Genomic DNA, 20,162 nt, shown 5'->3' with positions numbered 1-20,162 from the left:
CTAGATTGTGGCTTAGCGGTAGCACACTTGCCTGGCATGTGTGAGGCACTGGGTTCATTCTGAGCACTGCATATAAATATATAAATAAAGGTCTATTAACAACAAAAAACAAACAACAACAACAACAACAAAAGAAATAGCAAGTTGTATCTGCTCTGGAATATTTCTTAGCACTGAGACATTTAATGTATGGTACAAATAAATGGTTACATTTTTGGCAAATCTTTTTATGTTTTTATTAAAGAACACTGACACCAACTTGTCTCTTTGGCTTGTGTGTTGTCAGTGGTTTTCTGGAATCCTAGACGGCCGCTGTCACCTGCCTTTCCAAGATGAGAAAACATATTTATATGAGTTTAAGTGTTCATCAACATAAACTTTCTTGGACGTATTTCACTCTAGCTTGAGGTATAAAGCCTTTTGTTGTCTGTAGAAGCTGCTGGGCTGGGATACTCTTCCTTCTTTGATTTTCTTTTGATCATCAATCTGGAAATTCCTCCAAGCACTGAAAAGTTACTATGTAGATCCAAATGAGATGATCCCTTTTCCAAAAAAAAAAAAAAGTTTACTAAAAGGATACTATGAAAAATGCATTTCAGGAGCAAAATGTTGGGATAATATTACTTATATTACCTTTTTACCCATAAAGATGCAAGTTTTTAATTACTATAATCTACAAATTGCTATAACTACCTTGATTCATGACTGGGCACAATACCATTAAAGCATTAAACCCATCGGGGGTATAGAACATGTTTTCAAAGTAGGGGAAAAAAAAAAAAACCTAGAATCAAGCATTCAAGAGCCAAAGGAGTCACAGTATTTTGAAAACAGCCACGAGAGTGAGTTAGCATATGGAGGACAGACTTTCAATAGTGTTAGGGATGTTAAGGTTGTGGAATGAATTGGTAACTGTAGTCAGAATGATCAATACAACTTTCTTTATTGCAGCAAATTGGAATCATTTGTAGGAAACCATGATTTCAGTGGTGCTTTGCAGGTCACAGTACTCTAAAAGGCTTCTTCATGAATATTGAAAATCCTAGGGTGTTAGCAGGAGCAGCCCGCCCTGCTGGGGCGCGTCACAAACGCTGAGGGCGGAGTCACCCAAGGGGGACAGCGGAAAGTCCAGGGAAGGACCAGAGGCCCCCAGAGGGGTGACTGCGTCTGCGTTACCAGGCAGAAGGCGACGTTGGCGCGAGCCCCGCAGCGCCCCGATTTCTGAGGCTGAGGTCACAATCGACCCCGCAGCGCTCAAGGCCGTTCCGTGGAGAGAGGTGGATGGTGAGAGGAGCGGGTTTTGCAGCGGCTCAGAGGTTGCAGCGATGTCGTCCTGGTTTGGGGGCCTAAGCTCCGGCTGGGGCCACTCCTTGCGTCAGGTGGGGGACAGCTTGGCTTCCCTCACCAGCCATATCTCCAGCTTCGCCAGGGACGCGTTTCTGGACGATTTAGAAGAGGTAGAAGCAGGTTTACCTCATTGTGGGAGAAAGGAAATTGAAGCTCCCCAATCTCCATTCACATCAAAGGATGGAAGACTTACAAAGGATTGTACTGATCGGGAAGAAAAGCACCAAGAAGCATCAGGGCTTCCCATAAAGCATCCCTCTGCAGGTTACGGACATCAACTGCAACAGAGAGGGACAGAAGCCAGCCAACCTAAAGCAAGACAGATGGTGCTAGAGGATCACCTGTGGAGATGGCAGTCACCTGCCCAATCAGTACACTCGGGAGCTGGTGGTACACCAGTAACCACTGCACCGGCTCCATTCAGCTGTGGAATCAGTCGTCAGTTTTCACCTTTTCCTGATGGAGACATGCACTTTAGTGACATCATTTCATCACAACATGAAATAAAGAGCTTGTCAATTGAAGTTTCGAGGCTTGAATCTGAAGTCAGCCCCTGGAAGCATATTGGTCAAGCACAAGGAACACGTAATTCTGATCCAAGGGAAATCTGCAAACTCCAAAATACTATCAAGGTACTTGAAGAAAACCAAAGTCAGGACATAAATAATCATCAACATGAAATGCCAGCTTTGCAGAAGGCACATCAAGAGAAACTGGCAGAGGAAAGTTGCCGGCATCGAGAGGAATTACGTGACTACGAAGAACGAATTGAAGAACTTGAAAATCAGTCACAACAAGGTGACTCAGGGGTTACAGCCTGTGAGATGCAAAAAACTATTCAGGTTCTACAAACTGAAAACGCCGAGTCGACGAAAAACATAGAAGAACTTGAGGATCAAATAAAAGACATCAATAAAAAATTATCTTCTGCAGAAAATGACAGAAACGTCTCGAACACAGAACAAGAGCAGCTCGGTGTGGAAAAGGGACAAATAATGGAGCAGTGTGAGAACTTGCAACTGGAATGCAGTAAATTGCAGCCTTCTGTGATGGAGCAGAGTGATACTGTGGCCAAAAAGGGAAAAATTCTCCCACAGAGTTCATCGGTGGAAGAAGTGCTCAGGCTGCAACAAGCCCTGTCTGATGCTGAAAAGGAAATAATGAGACTGAACGGTTTAAACCAGGATAACCGTCTGGCTGAAGACAATCTGAAACTGAATGTGCGTGTTCAAGTTTTAGAAAAAGAGAAGTCATTATTGAGTCAAGAAAAGGAAGAACTTCAGATATCACTGTCAACATTGAGCTGTGAATATGAACTAATTAAAAGTACAGCTTCAACAGACGTGAATTTGTGTGTACAATTCCATAACTTAAAACTTAACTTGGAGTCGAAGGAGCAAGAACTGAATCAAAGTATTAATGAAAAGAAAATGCTGATAGCTGAGTTGGAAGAACTGGACACTCAGAACCAGGAAGCAACAAAGCACATAATTTTGATAACAGATGAGCTATCCAAACAACGATATGAAGGAGACCTTGTAATCAAGAAATTGAAACAACTCAATCAAGAGAAGGATTTTGAAATCGCAAGCCTCAAAAAGAATATTGAGCAAATGGCTGCTGATCAAAAAGAAACTAAGGAACTTTTGGCATCTCATTTAGAAGACCAGGAGCAATTGATACAACGTATAAGTGAGAAAAAACTTTTTCTTGACAAACTCAAAGAACAAAGTTCAGAACTCCAAAAGGATTTAGATAAGTGTTCTCAGATCTTAAGAGAAAATGAAACTTTAAGGCAAACCATAGAAGAAAAGGACAGAAGGATTGGATCCATGAAAGAAGAAGGAAATCATCTGCAAGAAGAACTGGAAAGACTTAGGGAACAGCAGCACAGAGCTGTCCTTGTGGCTGAGCTTGAAACCCTCGATAGTATCACAGAAGTAGAATCTGAGGTATCTCAACTGAATTTCGTCAATAATCATCTGGAAGAGGAAATTAAACATCAGAAGATAATTGAAGATGAAAGACAGGGTAAAATGCACCTACTTCAGTCTTTACAGGAGCAGAAGAAGGAAATGAATGAATTGAAATACCAATATGAGCAGATGAATGCTGCGCATACCCAGTTATTTTTAGTAAAAGATGAGGAAATTAAGAATTTGCAGAAAACCATTGGACAAATAAAAGCCCAGTTGCCTGGAGACACTCAAACAGAGAATTCCGATGTTCTTCGAGAACCGTAAGTTAAAGAAAGCCTTACTGTAGAAAATGGAGGTGAAAACCACAACCTATTGAAATCTGAAAATGAGACGTCAGTGAAAGGAATCAAAGAAGAACTTGAGATTAAACTTCTAAAAGAACAGAATGTATCTTTAACCAAGGAGATTCATCAGCTGTCCACAGATGAAGTTGGTAAACTCACTCAAATTATCCAGCAGAAGGATGTGGAGACACCAGCTCTTCAGGCTAGACTGTCTCCAGTTTCCCACCCCCAGGATGTCCTTTACCTTCAGCAGCAGCTGCAGACCTTCACCACGGAAAGAGATCAAGTCTTAGCCATTCTGAACGAGAAGGTGAAGGAAAACAGCCATTTAAAATCAGAACATCACAAAATGAAGGATCTAGTTGCTGTGGAAGAAGCAGCCCTCATCCAGATTCAGGAAGAATATAGAAAATTGCCCACCCGATTTGTAAGCAGTGGTCAAGGTATGTTCAGAGAGACTCTGCAGAATCGAAGACAGCAAGTTAAACAAATGGAGGAATGGAAACATCAGAAGGAGCTTCTTCCACTTCAAGCCCAAGCTGTGGTTGATGGTGAAAATCATTCTAAGTTAGAAGCAGACCACACCGGCCTCATCCAAAGTGATGAGCTGAGTGACACCAAATTAGGCCAGGATCAGCAGTGCACAGGGCAGCTTTGCAACGCCAAGGCCCTTCCTGTGGGAAAACTTGATAGTACTTCACCCCAGCTCTTGTCTGCTTCGTCACTTAGCTCCCAGTCAGCAGAGGTCCAAGAGCTGAGACAGTCACTGCAAGAGAAAGATGCTACAATTAAGACTCTTCAAGAAAACAACCACAGGTTGTCTGAGTCCATGGCTGCTTTGTCGGAGATAGAGAGCAAAGGACATGAACAAACGGATTCGGAAATTAAACAGCTAAAGGCAAAGCAAGATGTGTTACTGAATTCACTTAAAGAAAAAGATCTCTTAATCCGAGCCCAAAGGGATCAGTTACTTTCTTCAAATGAAGAGTTCACTAACAAAGTGAGTGAAAACCAAGTATGGAGGCAAGCAGCCAAGATCCTCAAGGAGCGAGTATTCGTTTTAGAAATGGACATTTCCAAACTCAAAGCGGAAAATGAAAACATAATAGAAATATCCAGAGGAAAGGAAATGGAGTGTCAAGCATTACAGGAGACCAACATGAGGTTCTCTGTGATGCTGCGAGAAAAAGACTTGCAGCTGGAGACTATGAAGGAGAAAGCTCATGCCTTTGAGCAGCCGTTACAAGAAAAAGAAGAGGACAAGTGTGGGGAGTTCAGTCATCTTGCCACTGCAGTTGAATCAATGCAGGAGAAGACCATTATGTTTCAGCAAAAGACAGATCAAATCATCTTGTGTCTGAAGCAAAACCAGATGGAGAACAGGACCCTCCAGCACGAGGTTCAACACTTACATGACAAAGAATTACGCTTACACCAGGAGCTAGAGAGACTACGCAGCCATCTTTTGGAATCAGAAGATTCTCACACCCGGGAAATTTGGGCTGTGGAAAAAAGGGAGCTTGAACTGAAAAAGAAAGTCATGCTGTTGGAGGAAAAGCTAGTTTCATCTTCGACTACAAGTCATCAAGCCAATGTGCAGATAGAGTCCCCGCAGGAACAGTTGAGGATGGAATCCCAACAGAGGGATGAGAAGGCACTGCAGTTTCTGCTCTCCCAGGAAGGAGGAACGCAGTCTGCCCTGTCATTAAGTAACCTGCAAACGGTTCAAGAGCATTTCCAACAAGAAGAAAAAGCTATGTGTCCTGCAGCATTCAAGAAAGAACAGAAGGAAAAGGCAGAAAAAGTCGAAGGAGAAGCATTATTATCACTACAGGATGAAGCAAATGTTGTGTCTGATTCAGCACCCAGACAGTTAGATCTCAAGGAAGAACAGACTGGAGAACTTACGAAGCAAAGTGAGCTCCTGCAAGAAATGCTGGACGATACACCAAAGAAATTGATGAACATGACAAGCAGCACAGAAGGAAAAGTGGACAAAGGCCTCCTGAGAAACCTTTTTATCAGTCATTTCCGCACACCCAAAAGTAAGCGTTGCGAAGTGCTCCGGGTAATCGGAAGGATCCTGGACATTGAAAAGGGGGAAATGGAGCACTTGTTGAAAGAAGATTATGGAGGTGTTACCACGTGGATGCCTGGTTGGCTTGGAGGAGGACCCAAATCTGTCCCCAGCACACCTTTGATACCAAGTCAGCAATCTGTGTGGAAGAGTTCTTTTTCAGAACATTTTGTTAAGTTTCTGGAAATGGAATCTCATCCAGCTGTTCCACCACCCAAACTTTCTGCTCGTGCCATGGAACTGTAGATTCACCAAGAAGAAGAAAGCAAGGTGCAAAGGTGCCGGGAAGTGGTAAAGAGGCAGCAGAAGTCAGAGCCACTTACTCACCTAGCTGGACTTGGACCTAGTGGACCTGGGCATCTTCTCTGGAACCCTTCGCAGATGTCATGCCCACCTTTACACCATTGCCAGTGTCCCCAGACCATCCTGCCAGGGTTGTACTAAAGAACCTTTTAAAGCCATACGTGACTCTGAAGCCAGAGATGATGTAGAACTTTAAAGAAGCCATAACTCTGTACTTTTTGAGAGTGGCCTTTTGGAAAAAGTGTCATATATTTGTAGACAAAAAGAGAAAGAAAAAAGCTGATGTATATAGAGCTACTAGGTATTTTGTTTTCCCTTTTTCTCTTTCTTTTTTCTTTTTCTCTTTCTTTTTTTTTGATGTAGAGCGTAAAAATTTATTTTGTTTGCTGTAGCACTTTTTGTTTATAATTTTATTTTGATGTTCTGATGTAATCATCAACAATAATCAATTCTAATGTACTTTGTGAGCAACTGTACAGTGCAGCAGTAGTGAACCCTTAGCTCCAACCTATTTTTTTAATTCAGCTTTCTAGATGTTAATGTCCAGAAAGAAGACCATTTTTATAAGTCAAACTGAATGTAGAGTGACACACAATTTTCAGTGGAAAAGTTAATTTGCAAGGATGTATCATTAAATATCGGGACTGTTTACGTACTTTTCTGGGCTCTAAAATAATGCTTATAAACACATTTTTAAAACCATTTGACAGCAAGGAGGAGAAATGGGGAGAAATAAAATCATATAACGTTTTCAAAGATGAAATACTTGGAAAAACCTTTTTCATTTTGTAAATTAAGGTAAAAGATAAATCAAAAGTTTTTAGCTGAAGTTAGGAGAAGTCAGAGAAGAGAAAAAGCAGATTATATAAGAAACACTTCTCTGACACCTGTAATTTCTAAAACCATTAAGAACATTTTTATTAAAATTAATTTAAATAAAATTTAATAAAAATTAAATAATTCAGTAAAAATTGATTTAATTTAAATTTATTTTTAATGAATATTATTTAATTTGAATTTATTTCATTAACATTATTAATCAATTTAATAAAGTTAATTTATATTAAACTATGATCTAATTTATATTTAAAATTTATTAAATTTTATTTAAATGAATTTAATACAATTTAATAATATTAGTTTAATTTACATAGAATTTAATATAAATCAAATTATTTCATACTAATGAAATAATTTACAAATAAATTTTAATAAAATTAAATTAATTTTAATAGAAATGTTCTTAATGGTTTTAGAAATACAGGTGTCAGAGAAATATTTGCTATATAATCTACTTTTTTCTCTTCTCTGATTTCATCTAACTTAAGCTATAAACTTTTGATTTATCTTTGATCTTAATTTACAAAAATAAAAAAGGGAAGACAAGATACCTAGTAGCTATATATATCAGCTTTTACTTTTCTTTCTTTTAATTTTTTTCTCAGTTTCAACTTTTTATTCATTTGATTTTCAAGCTCTTTTAGGATAGGGACATGGGATTTACCTTTTAAGTCTCAAGCAATCAGAAAAGAAAGAAAGTACTAGTTTTGGCTTTTTAATGTAGTGACGAAAAAAGGGACCTGAAACTAACAATCATTTTTAGAAGACTTTGCATAAAAAAGGCCAAAAATTATTTAACCCAGGACACTTATGGCTTTAAATTTGCCCTGAGAGGTGGACAGTCCCCCACGACTCTGCGAATGTGGTTCTCTGAGACTTCATCCTGCCCATAGGTTGATGCGACCACCACCACCACAGCCATGAGACACACCTGCATGCTAAACATCAGTGAAGTCACTTCCTTGCACCAGCACCAGCTGCTTACAATTGAAGAAGAGTCTTTAATTTTTTATAAGTCCATTATAAAAAAACCCTAACTTGAAGCGTAATTGAATCTGTTTTGAGTAAATTCTAGTAACAGAACTAATCCATGGTAGTGAATAACAATTCACATTTAAAAGTCATCGCTAAAATATATACTACTTTAAAGTTTGTATTGGTGAGATACTGTAAAAAGATGGTCTTTGCAAAGTCTGAGAACCGGATTCACACAGAGCATTTCCAGAATTATAAACAAATCGGAATCTCCATAATTACATGATAAAACTGTGTATAGGCTAAATAGTCTTTATTCCATCCTTTAGTTCTTATGTGAAACTTTTACCCTATTCATCAACTTTTAATTATCTTTGTAACAATGTAACTATTTTAACATCCAAAAAGAAAATACTATTGTTTTGAAAATTGAGACAAGCAATAGAATATGATTGGAACTAATTTATATGGCATCTTACTTTGAAAATGTAGATTAACAGATTTAAAAATGTTGCTGAAAAATAAAATTTTACTTGTTCTACAGCTACTTTGTTCTTAATTAATCATTTAACCCAAGCAATTATGGCTTCAAATTACATGACCCAAGAAGCAGTTGAGAATAGGAGATACTCAAGTCTAGTTTTAGACATCTCCATACTCATGTTCCCAATATATTTAATGATGGCATTTAAAACGGGGATGTGAGTATCTTAAAGTCCCTTTCTCATTTTTGCTATGGTGTCAACTGAAACTATTTGTAGCTACCTCTGGAAGATGTGGGAAATGTTCAGTCATTTGATGTATGAGCCCTGCCCTTGGAGCATCTGGGGCTGGGGCTTCTAGATCCCAGTAAAGTCTTTGAATTCATAAACAGCCTGAAAAAACTTACTCACATACCCAGAAAATGTATTTAATCAACATCAGTTTGCAGGAACCAGAGCAGAGCAAAAGTGGTTATTGAAGAGTTCAGGCTGAAATACTCAGAACTGGAGAATATTGTGAACTTGTGGTCTATTGCCATGTTTTCTTATCTGAACTTCCTTTGGATTAAACTTGCCTATTTTAGCCACCAAAGCAAATATTTAAGTTGTCCAACCAATTCCTTGGGAAATGAGATCCTTTGGTCTTAATGACTCTTAAGCACATCTCAGAGCTTAGTTCACTAGATTTTTTGTGTTATGAAGGCACATTTGGCCTGGTGAAGAGTGCCCCAGACATGTCTGGGCCTCAGTAGGTATCTCTGAGCACACGTCTGATGAGTGCACACAGTGTGTATGTTGGAATTTGGTCTATGGATGAGGGCACCAACATGGTCAGCTGGTGGACACTTAGTGGGAATATCCCCCAAATCCATTCGATGATGGTTGGGGACAGGGTAGAAAGGATTATAAAATATGGAATCATTTTGTGGTTGAGGATCACTGTCTTATCTTGGTGGCTGGCCCTCATTGAGTTCAGAGATGGGAAGTCTGTGGCCCTATTGTGAGAAGCATTGGTGTGGTGAACCTTGGTTGTTTTGAGCAGCTGAGGAGAGAAAAATAGGGGTTGAAACTGAAAAAGCTGGAGTAAACACAAGTGCACTTTCAGTAGGGGGTGAGCTTGCCAGGACTGCCATAACAAATTACCAGGGGTGGGTGGCCTAAACCACAGGATTTATTCTCACAGTCCTGGAGGCTGTGAGCCCACGTCAAGGTGAGCAGGCTGGTTTGTCCTGGGCTTCTCTTCCTGCTTTGTACGTGGCTGCCTTCTGGTGACTCCATGTAATCTTTCCTCTTTGCATGTCTGATTCCTAGTCACTGCTTCTTAAAAGGACACCAGTCATCCTGGATTCTGGCTCCCTTCCCTTAATGTTTTAGGGATCCCATTTCTAAATACAGCCACATCCTGAGTTACTCGAAGTTGGGAATCCAACATGGGTTTTAGAGGGACAGGGACATCAAATAGAGAAGGGGAGAGGGCTCAGGGCTACTTTGGAAGAGGCAAAAGCCTCTAGAGAAAGGCTGATCAAAGAAACTGAACCTGAGGGCAGTTTCTGCAGGTTTTCCAGCCGGAGAACTGGAAGTTCAGCAGGCACAATAAGTGAGAAGCTAGACCTCTGGAGACATGGTCAGAGCAGGTTGTCTCTACAACACATAGTTCAGACTCCTCTTTCCGGCCTTTCAAACTCCTGCATATAAAGCCGTTTCCCTCTTTGTTCCTGACAAATTTTCCCAAAATCTAAGCAACGTGACCAATACTGTAATATACAGTTATCACACACAAACACACACACACACACACACACACACACACATATATATGCTATGATCTATGATTTTTACACATACTAATATTATTATATAACATAAGACATACTAATATTGCATATTAATTACAACATAATATAATTATTGAAACATAGTACCATATATAGGCTAATACCAATACCATTTCTGTCTCCTTTTCTTTACCTCCCTCTGATCCTGCTGACCTCTTTTCTTCCTCTAGTCACCATTTCCAATGTGATCAATGCACTCTCTCTTTCCTATTTCTCTCTGGATTAGCCATTATAAACAAGCCCAAGAGACAAGTCAACAAAGCACAGAGGGAAAGAAATGAGACTTAAAAGCTTCTAGCCTTCTTCCCCCTATTGTAAGAGGCAGAGCAGATGTCACGTCACTATTATTGATAAACACCTTTTTCAACGACTGTTTGTGAATGTTTGTGCCTGATGGTGACTTGGTTGATAAATCTTCCCTTGGGAGAGTCTGTCTCTGGATATAATCAAACTTATAATGACTGTAAAATCTGTTCCTGTGTTCAAAGAAAAAAAAAAAACAGCTGCACTAACTCCTCATTTGACTTCTTAGAAGAGGAAAATCTTTTCATCCATTGCAAGTGTGTTTTCCTCATTAGCAACATTATAATGGCTGTTTTGAAGGCCTCATCTGTATAAATGGATCCTGTTGGTCTGGCTCCTCTCAGGTTGAGTGACTTTGGGCATTGCAAATACCAAGCTGTGAAAACTCTGGATACTGTTGTATTGCTCTGAAGAGAGTTCATGTTGTAGCTTAGTTGCCTATTAACTGGGTTTAGATTCGAACTGTAAATCCACTGTTACTTGTGGTGGAAGAAAGTTCAAGTCTCAGTTCCATTGTTTAACTATCAATTTCAAGCGACTTAGATGGCATGGTTTAGGAGTCAGACCTGGAAAGCTTTCAGGCACAATTTGAGAAGTCCCCTCTCAGGATCTCTCCCCTTGAGCCCTCTGCCCACACTGTAGTGACTGCAGTCCCTGGGTTTCACCCTCCCTTGCTCAGGTCATAAATATGGTGAGTGTTTGGAGTTTTAGCAACTCCATCCCCCATTGGAAAACTGAGAAACCTGGGAAACTCAACTCATGCAGGCCCCTTCTCTCACACAGAATTTCTTCAACACATTTCCACTCTTATTCACTCTGTAGAGCCCCCAGGTACTGTGTGTGTGTGTGTGTGTGTGTGTGTGTGTGTGTGTGAGAGAGAGAGAGAGAGAGAGAGAGAGAGAGAGAGAGAGAGAGAGAGAGATGGGGTGGGGGTGGAAGGGAGGGAGGGAGAGGTATTTTGTTCTGAGTTTATAGTCACTCTGGGAAGGTTAGACAGTTAGGTACTTAACTCCATCAGACTAGGAAGGAAACCCTACATGACTATTAAAAAGACTAAAATTTAAAACACTCAGTACCAAGTCTTGTCAGCAAGTATACAGAGCCACTAGAATTCTCCTACAAACCTGGAGAAAATATAAAGTGATAAAATCACCTGGGAAAATAGTTTAGCAGTTTTTTTCTAAAGTTCACCAGACATTTATTGTACATTTGCCATAAAGAATTGTTGATGTCTGGGTTAGCATTACATAAACTGGGATTTAATTCCTTTGAGGAACTCAAAGAATTGAATACACCTGAGAATTGTCCCAGGAGGGATAAAAAGCTGAGTATTTTCCATTTTTTTTTATATCCCTCATTCATTAGAGGATGCCCTTGTATCATCAAATCCTGGCAGTTTTGGATTGTCCAGTGGCCAGGAGGGCATGGACTCTCCTAGAACCATCACAAAGCTCCCTGGCAGAGAAGCTTTGGGTGGGGAGTGAAACTCTCAGCACATCAGGAACCTTGCCTTTAGCTTGAGTATGATGCAAAATATGGTGTTAGGTATAGGATTTTTGTAGTCGTGTATCTTAGTTCAGTTTTGATGCTATAACAAAATACCCCATAAAGTTCTAATTTATATAGAACAGAAATTTATTTCTTACAATTCTAGGGGCCAAGGAGTCCAAGGTCAAGACACCGGCATTGTTGTCTGGTGAGAGCTGCTCTCCACTTCCAAGACGGCACCTTGCTGCTGTGTCCTCTAGAAGGGAGAGTCACTGTGTCCTCAAGAGGCAGAAGGGACAGAAGAGCAAAGGAATTGCCTCTTTGATCTCAAGCCTTGTTAATTTCATTCCTAATCACCTCATCAAAGTCATATCTCTTAATACTGTTTCTTTGGGAAATCGAGTTTCAGCACAGATTTGAGGGGGACGGCAACATTAGAATCTTAGGAATCTTCTTTATCAGGTAAGGAAATTATTCAAATTCCTGGTGCGCTGAGAGTTTAACATATGTGTTGGATTTTGTCAAATGCCTTTTCTGTATCTATGGGCATATGTCTTTTTTTTTTTTTTTCTTTTTTAGCCTGTTAATAGAATAGCATTGATTGACTTTCAAATGTTGAACCATTGCTGTATATTTGGAATAAATCCCACTGGGTCCTGATGTACAGTTCTTTCTAAACATTGTTGTATTGAACTTGCTAATATTTTGTTGAGGATTTTTGCGTGGATGCTCATGAGCCACATTAGTCTATAGATACTTTTCCTTTCTTGTCTGGTTTGGGTAATAGGGCAATGGTGGCATCCCAGAATGAGTTAAGACGTGTTCCTTCTGTCTCTGTTTTATGGAATATATTGTGGAGAGTTGGTATCATTCATTCCCTAAATGTTTGCTCAGACTCACTAATGAAGCCATCTTAAGTATTTTTGAAACATTATTAACTATTGATTCAGTTTCTTTAACATGCCTTGTACTTTAAAAAAAAATGTCTTCTTCTCATGCTCTTCCTCCCTACTCTGTTCTTAGTTACTCTCCTTATATCAAAGAAGACATTTGGCATTTGTTTTTTAGGGATTGGATAGCTTCACTTAGCATAATCTGCTCTAATGCCATCCATTTCCCTGTAAATTCTATGATTTTGTCATTTTTTAATGCAGAGTAATACTCCATTGTGTATAAATGCCACATTTTTTTAATCCATTTGTCTATGAGAAGAAGATTAACATTAAACAGGGATGAGAGGTGGGAGGGAAAGTGAGAGAGAAGGGAAATTGCATGGAAATGGAAGGAGACCCTCAGGGTTATACAAAAGTACATACAAGAGGAAGTGAGGGGAAAGGGAAAAATAATACAAGGGGGAGAAATGAATGACAGTAGAGGGGGTAGAGAGAGAAGAAGGGAGGGGAGGGGAGGGGGGATAGTAGAGGATAGGAAAGGCAGCAGAATACGACAGACACTAGTATGGCAATATGTAAATCAGTGGATGTGTAACCGATGTGATTCTGCAATCTGTATATGGGGTAAAAATGGGAGTTCATAACCCACTTGAATCAAAATGTGAAATATGATATATCAAGAACTATGTAATGTTTTGAACAACCAACAATAAAAAGTAAAAAAAAAATTGACAGACCTGATGTAGTGGGAGGCAAGAGCAGAGGTCAAGAGTTCTTTTATATTAATCTACTAAGAGTGAAGCCATATTTAAAGTTTGATGTCACTACAGGTGACAGAGATTTCAGTTTTCCCTGAGGTCTTTTTTTGCATATTTCCTCTTTTGTCTTTGAGTTTCCCTAAGGACTCCTTCTTGAGGAGAGTTTGTGTCTTGAAGCTTTTCAGCTGCAGGCTACTGTGGTGGCAAGGGTGGGGAGGAAAGCAGTCTAGACACCTGTGAGCTCATCTTGGTCTTCCCCTGGGCCTGTGTCCTGGGCTGTGACCTTCACGCTTTCTGAGCTCCTCCCTCCCACCTTCAAGTGGACAGGAAGGTCAGAGGTTCCTGGGCTTGGGTAACTATCTCCAGGTAGGTGAGAAACCCGTGCAGTCGGTCTTCCTCATGGAAAACTATCGTGGTGTATTTTGAAACAGCTGCTTTTCCCTTCCCCTTCCAGAGACAAGGGAGAACTTTTATTTGCTGTTGGGTGTGAGAATCTACCAGATTTCTGGAGATAAAGCCCATGAAAACATGGAGTTTCCCCTAAAATTGTAACCTCCAGGAGTTTCTAACACTCAAGCTGGTCCATATTCAAGCTCTGCCAATTTGTCAGAGTCACCTTTTGACTTCTTCCATCAGATCACGGCCCTGGCCGCCTCTGCTAGGGTTAAGCTGCTCTCTGCCCATCTCCCTCCTGGCTCCCGGGTTGCAGTTTGCCCTGTGATTTTTGCCTTTGATGAGCTTGTTTAGCTGCTTCTCTTGTCAAAGGGTTGGTGTGCTGACTCCCAGACCCTTCGGATGTCGGAAATGGGCCCCGAGTTTTTATTATTCATCTGCTAATCCAATTCCATTTTGTGCTCTAAGTCTTCACTATTACTTCTTGAAAATAAAACACTTGGTTTGGAATACATGTGCATAATAACTGAAAATTTAAATGAAATATTTAATTACCTAAATCCATCAATAAAGAGAGCATTAAATAAATTATGGAGTACTAATACAGAGTAATACCATGCAGCTGTGTGAATACATGAGATGAGTTTGCCCATACAGATGCAAAAAGACCATAAGGAATACATTTAAGTGAAAAAATGAAAATTAGAATAACTCGCTCGTATTTGGGTATTCCTATGTGGAATGTGTGCATATGTTATTGTCATTGAATGAACTTGTTCTGAAAAAGTAATAGGATAGTCATGGGAATTGCTTGTGAATTGCAGAGAATTGAGAAACTAAGGGTTTAAAGTTGGGTGGAGACCTCTTCATGGTGAACCCTTTGTGTCATTTGATTTTTAACCCATCACTTAAAAAACACAATTAATAAAAAATTATAAAACCCAACTTGCCTGAAGTTCCTTTAGTGATTTTTTGTATAGTGTGTCCATTTGGCTAATGAAAGTTGGCCCACAGACCACTTCTTGTCTTAGCTAAGATAGTGAAATCTCTCTAGGAGATAAAGTGATTAGAGAGATCTGGACTAGTGTTTGAAAATAGAAATAGATAGTAAGATATTCAAACATAGATATTGAGAGATTTTAAAGATTTATATTTCCATTTTACTAGCTAAAAAGAGTCATGCTTGCCAGCAACAAAACACTATTGATTATAATGCTGCAGGTAAAAGGTAGCTTGTAGAAGTAGGTATTAAATTTCAAATATAATTAAATAGAAATCCTTGTCTTCTACTAGACTTTTTACTATGGGTCTGTGGCACATTGTTACTAGTTCTCATTGCTTAGATGCAAGAGAAGTTTATCCCTTTCAATTTTCAAAATACCTCTGGAACTTTACCCTTCACTGATGACTTTGGTGATCAGTGTTAATACAGTATTCTCATTTTCCAAATGTACTTGCAGTAACAGTATCCAAGACCTAGAAGAGGTCCAAGAAATATCACAAATCATATATTAATAGTCATAAAACCTGCAACCTTTGCAGCCAACTGAAGCCAAATCTCTCTACACATACTCCAAAACATAAAATTCAACAAAAAGTACACATGACTCATGATTGCAGCATTGCATTAATAGGAGACAGAGAAAAACCATGAACTGCAAATAACTTTTGAGGAAAATAAACTCCAAGTTGCAGCAGAGGTACTCTGGCCTTCTGAGCCCATGGGTATGAGAAGAAGGAAATGGGAACCTTAAGAGATTCCATTAAAAGAAGGAGCAGAGAGAGAAGACAGATGAAATACAGTCAAAATAACCTCAAGAAAGAGAAACTTCAATGCTGAATGCTAAATATGTGTGTTGGAAAAATCAATGACCCCCAAAGATGACCCTATTCTAATCACCAGGAATCTGTGCATGGCGAGAGGGGCTTTGCAGTGTGGTTGATTTGAGACACTGAGATTATCCTGGATTGGGATAATCTCACCCCATGTGAGTCTGAAAAGTGAAGAATCTTTCTTTCTGGCTCCAGTTAGAGAATTAGGAGGGCATAAGAAGGGAAAGAAATATGTAATATTGTTGGCTTGGAAGGTGGGGGAAGAGGGCCAAGCAAAGCAAGAGACCTCTAGCGCAGGAGAAAGCAACGGCACAGACTGTCCCCTCCAGTTATTTGGATCCTGGCAACACCTTGATTTTAGCGTGGTGAGGCCCAGTATCAGACTTCTGACCTGCAAAACTGTCAGATGAACTAAGACTGTTAGTGAGGATGTGGAAACTAGGCACAGTCATACCTGGCTGGTGGGAAAGGGAAGTGGTACACCTTGTGGAGGGGAATGTTTGAGAAAGCATGTATGCCTTCACACTTGACCCAGCAAGTCTGCTTCTAGGAGTCTGTTCTGAAGACATGTGTCCCACAGTGCAAACATACATTTGCATAACAATATTTATTGCAGTATTTTAAAATTGTTGTTAATTTCCTGTATTGGGACTTCCTTCATGACCACACACGGAGAGGCCATTGAATAGGCCATGGTATGTCTGCCCAGAAGACTACTCGGAAACTCTGATGAGCAAGGGGAAGAGCTTCATGAGTGATAGAATGACCTCTAGGGAAGCAAGTGCAGGAGCTTCTACAGCACACCTATCGTGGGTTAATAAAAAAGGGAAAATAGAATGAGATGGACCTCATTACCCTGAGTGCATGTACGAAGACACGAATGGTGTGACTCTACTTTGTGTACAACCAGAGATATGAAAAATTGTGCTCCATGTGTATAATATTGTAAGGCATTCTGCTGTCATCTATAACAAATCAGAATAAAAAATTTAAAAAGGAAAATACAATATTATACATGTACCTGATTATTTTTGTAAAATGAATGGCAGGAAGGATCAACTAAAGGTTGGCAACTCACAGGTGTGGATGGAGTACGGTGCGAGGGGAAGCACCCACTTCTAAGTATACTTTTTGGACAGTTTTATTTTTTTTACAGCCATGATAATGTAGTACACACTCAAAAGAACCATGAAATATGAGTCAAATAAATCGAATATAGCTCTGTTTCAAATGAATAATGTTATCACACTGAATGGAGAGGAAATTTAACTCTCTTAGCTTTTAAATGCAGTATTTAGAATCTGTGTCTTTAGCTTAAAGAGGACACCTAGCTGTAAGCAAATACTGAGCTCTCACTGGCTTTGTTTGTTTGAAATGCCATGGGTTAGCAATACTAAAATTACATTCTGTGTATTTCATGACTGGGCAATTGGGTAAATATATTGAGTATAATGTGAGCCAAATTTCTCACTGTTGGAGAAAAAAGTTAGGGTCAGGAGGGAGGCTGGAATGGTATCTGTTGTTCTTTTGCCATTGGAAGTTTCACTATGAACTAAGTGTGTGCATGAGTACATATGGTGTGTTCATATATATGTGTGTATATCTATGCATACTCACATATATGTAACATTATGCACCTACATATGTGTTTCTATGGATGTCATTTAAATAACTCACTTATTTCTGTCCCTGAACTTTTGCTTATCCATGTAGTTGGAAGAAAGTAACAAAAGATATATATATATATATATATATATATATATATATATATATACACACACACACACACATATATGAGACATATCACATCTTTCATATTTTCCTTAAAGCCCACACATATACTCATTCATATTCTGATTAGGTTAATATAATCTGAAGTGTGTTCAGAGAAAGGAAGAACAATTTTAGTATTTTAGAAAAATGGATGATCTGAGTAAGAGTAATTTAGAACTGGTTTCATGCATTTGGGAGAATTGGTATAGCAGAGAATTAATGAACCTTATAGTTGTCTAAAGTTTATGATTTTGAAATGTCCAGTTAAATCCAGCTATTCATAATTCGGTGGCAAAATTAATTGTATGAGTATCTCAAGTTAGATGACTGAGAACTAAAAACCATCAAGAAAGATAATGTTTTGCAAGGAACCCTAATTTATGATAATTATTTGTGAGAACAGTAGAATGGGGAAGGGGTTTGGGCTTGGGCTTGGAAACAAGTGTTTGCTTCTTTCTGAGTTCCATGTTTTTTAAAGCCATTCAATCTGTCTGTCCCTTAGATTTTTCAAACAGAAAGACCTGTCTAAGATGGTGTCCTATGATGAAATGAGACCATGCTCCTGGAGGTGGCTGGTGAAGGTAAGGTGCTGTCCAAATGCTAATCGCTGTGATGATGTTTGTCTACTACATTTTAAATGAGAGTTTGGCACCTTACATCTCTACTTACCTCTGAGGTGTTTTACTGCTTGCCTAGTCAACTCATAAAACAGCGGAACAGCTTTGCACTGCAGTGCTGGCTGATTCATTTCCTGAACATAAAAGGAAATAAAAAGATAATTGATTCTACATTTATTGATTGCTGAATGTCTCAGCATTTTTAATAAATAAAAATTTAGGAAAAATTAATGCCTGTCTCAATGCATTGTGAATTCCACCCAATTGGCTTCAATCACGAGAAGTTGTTTAATTCTCCATGTTGTGAGATATAAAAACATGACTCAGGATAAAGAAAAGATTTTCTAATACTAAAGGGGTGGTTGGTCCTGCCTGGCATCCCAATCAGTCACAGTTTTATTCCAGGGGTGTCTTAGACAACAGTCATAGCCTGTCCGATGCTTTAACAAAATACTTACAAATAACAATGATGAGTCATCTTTCTGGAGGTCAATCAATACCTCCAAACCAGTATTGAAGATTTATCATGAAAAATGCCAGGGGAGTCAACTACTCAGATTTTCATTTATTCATATTTTCCTAGGAATGTCATAAAGATGAATGTGTGTATTGAGGTCCCTCTGACCTTGCAAATTTTCATCTGTTTGAACTGTTATCCAAGTGCCCAATTTTTGAAGAGAGGACAGAGGGACCTCGCTGGTCTCATGGTCTATTATGTTGGGGCTTTTACGGGGCATTTAGGACAGGGTAATTTTAATTTTACTTACTTAGACTAAAAAGGAGGACTTTTCAGATTTTAGGAAATTGCCTTTATATAGTTTTGAATAGTTCGGCAATTTTCAAAAAGAACAAGATAATCTGATTGTTTATTAGCTCATAATTGTTTTTATTTCTGACAAGCAGGTTGGACTGTCTCTACTTTCATTAATAATTTTAGAAATTTGAGTCATCTTTCTTTTTTGTGGAAACCATTTTAGCTAAAAGTTTGTGATTCTTTCCAAAGAACCAACTGTTAATCTTTTTCTATTGCTTTTTATTCTATTTCATTTATGTCTTCTCTATTATTTATTCATTTCTATCACTTTATTTTGGGTTTTGCTCATTCTTCTTTAGTTTTTTTTTACTCTTTCTTAAAGTAGAAGATTAGATTGCTTGTTTGCAACCTTTATTTCTTAAAAATTAGACCTTTAGGAACCATAGATTTGAACACTACTTTTACTATATTCCATAAGTTTTAGTATGCCAGGTTTTGTGCTTTTATTTATCTAAAAGTATTTTCTAATTCTGTTGTAATATCTTTAACTCACTGGCTTTGTAAGAACAAGTTTTCTTCTGAGTGTGGTGGCACATGCCCCAAATCCCAGCAACTTGGGAGACTAAGCAAAGAGGATCAGGAGTGGAGGCTGGCCTTAGCAGTTTAGAGAGATCCTCAGCAACCTAGCAAAACCCTGTCTCAAAAATAAAATGGACTGGAGATATGGCATGTAACTCAGTGGTAAAGCATCCTGGGTTCAATCCTCAGGACTGAAAAAGAAATACAAACAAACAAAAAACAGAGAAAGAGAAAGAGGCATAATTCCATTATTATGAGTTTTTAAAATTGCCTTGGTTATTGACTTCTATTTCATTCCATTATGGAATATTTTGTATATTTAAAACTTTTTTTAATTTATGAAATGTATTTTATAAATTAACATGGTGTATATTGGAAAACATTTCGGATTCATTTGAGAGGCAAACACTCTACCAACTGAGCTACATCCCAGCCCTCGGATTCATTTGAGAAGAAAGTGATTTCTTCTATTATGAGCTGAAATGTACTGTAGGTTTATATGGGGTTTTGTGCTTCTCTACTCTTATTTCCTTGATTTTCTATTTTAGTTATCCTACCCATTACTGAACATGGGATATTGAGGTCTCCAACTATTTTTATGATCTGACTTTTTTTTTTCCCTTCATTTGGTCAGGTTTGATTTTTGTGT

General features: G+C 38.8%; 1 protein-coding gene across 1 annotated transcript; it reads left to right on the top strand.

The window, feature by feature from the left end:
- The first annotated feature begins 1,325 nt into the window (after positions 1–1,325).
- LOC124094786 (thyroid receptor-interacting protein 11-like) lies at positions 1,326–6,178 on the top strand. Its single transcript, XM_046447751.1, is given in 4 exon segments — positions 1,326–5,925; positions 5,928–6,000; positions 6,002–6,048; positions 6,051–6,178. Coding segments are annotated over 4 exon segments (4,848 nt in total).
- The last annotated feature ends 13,984 nt before the right edge of the window (positions 6,179–20,162 follow it).

The sequence above is a fragment of the Marmota monax genome, unplaced genomic scaffold (genome assembly GCF_021218885.2).
Source record: "Marmota monax isolate L192 unplaced genomic scaffold, Marmota_monax_Labrador192_F-V1.1 WCK01_AAM20220418_F8-fsc00040, whole genome shotgun sequence".
Lineage (NCBI taxonomy): Eukaryota > Metazoa > Chordata > Mammalia > Rodentia > Sciuridae > Marmota > Marmota monax.
This window is presented reverse-complemented; position numbering and strand designations above follow the sequence as displayed.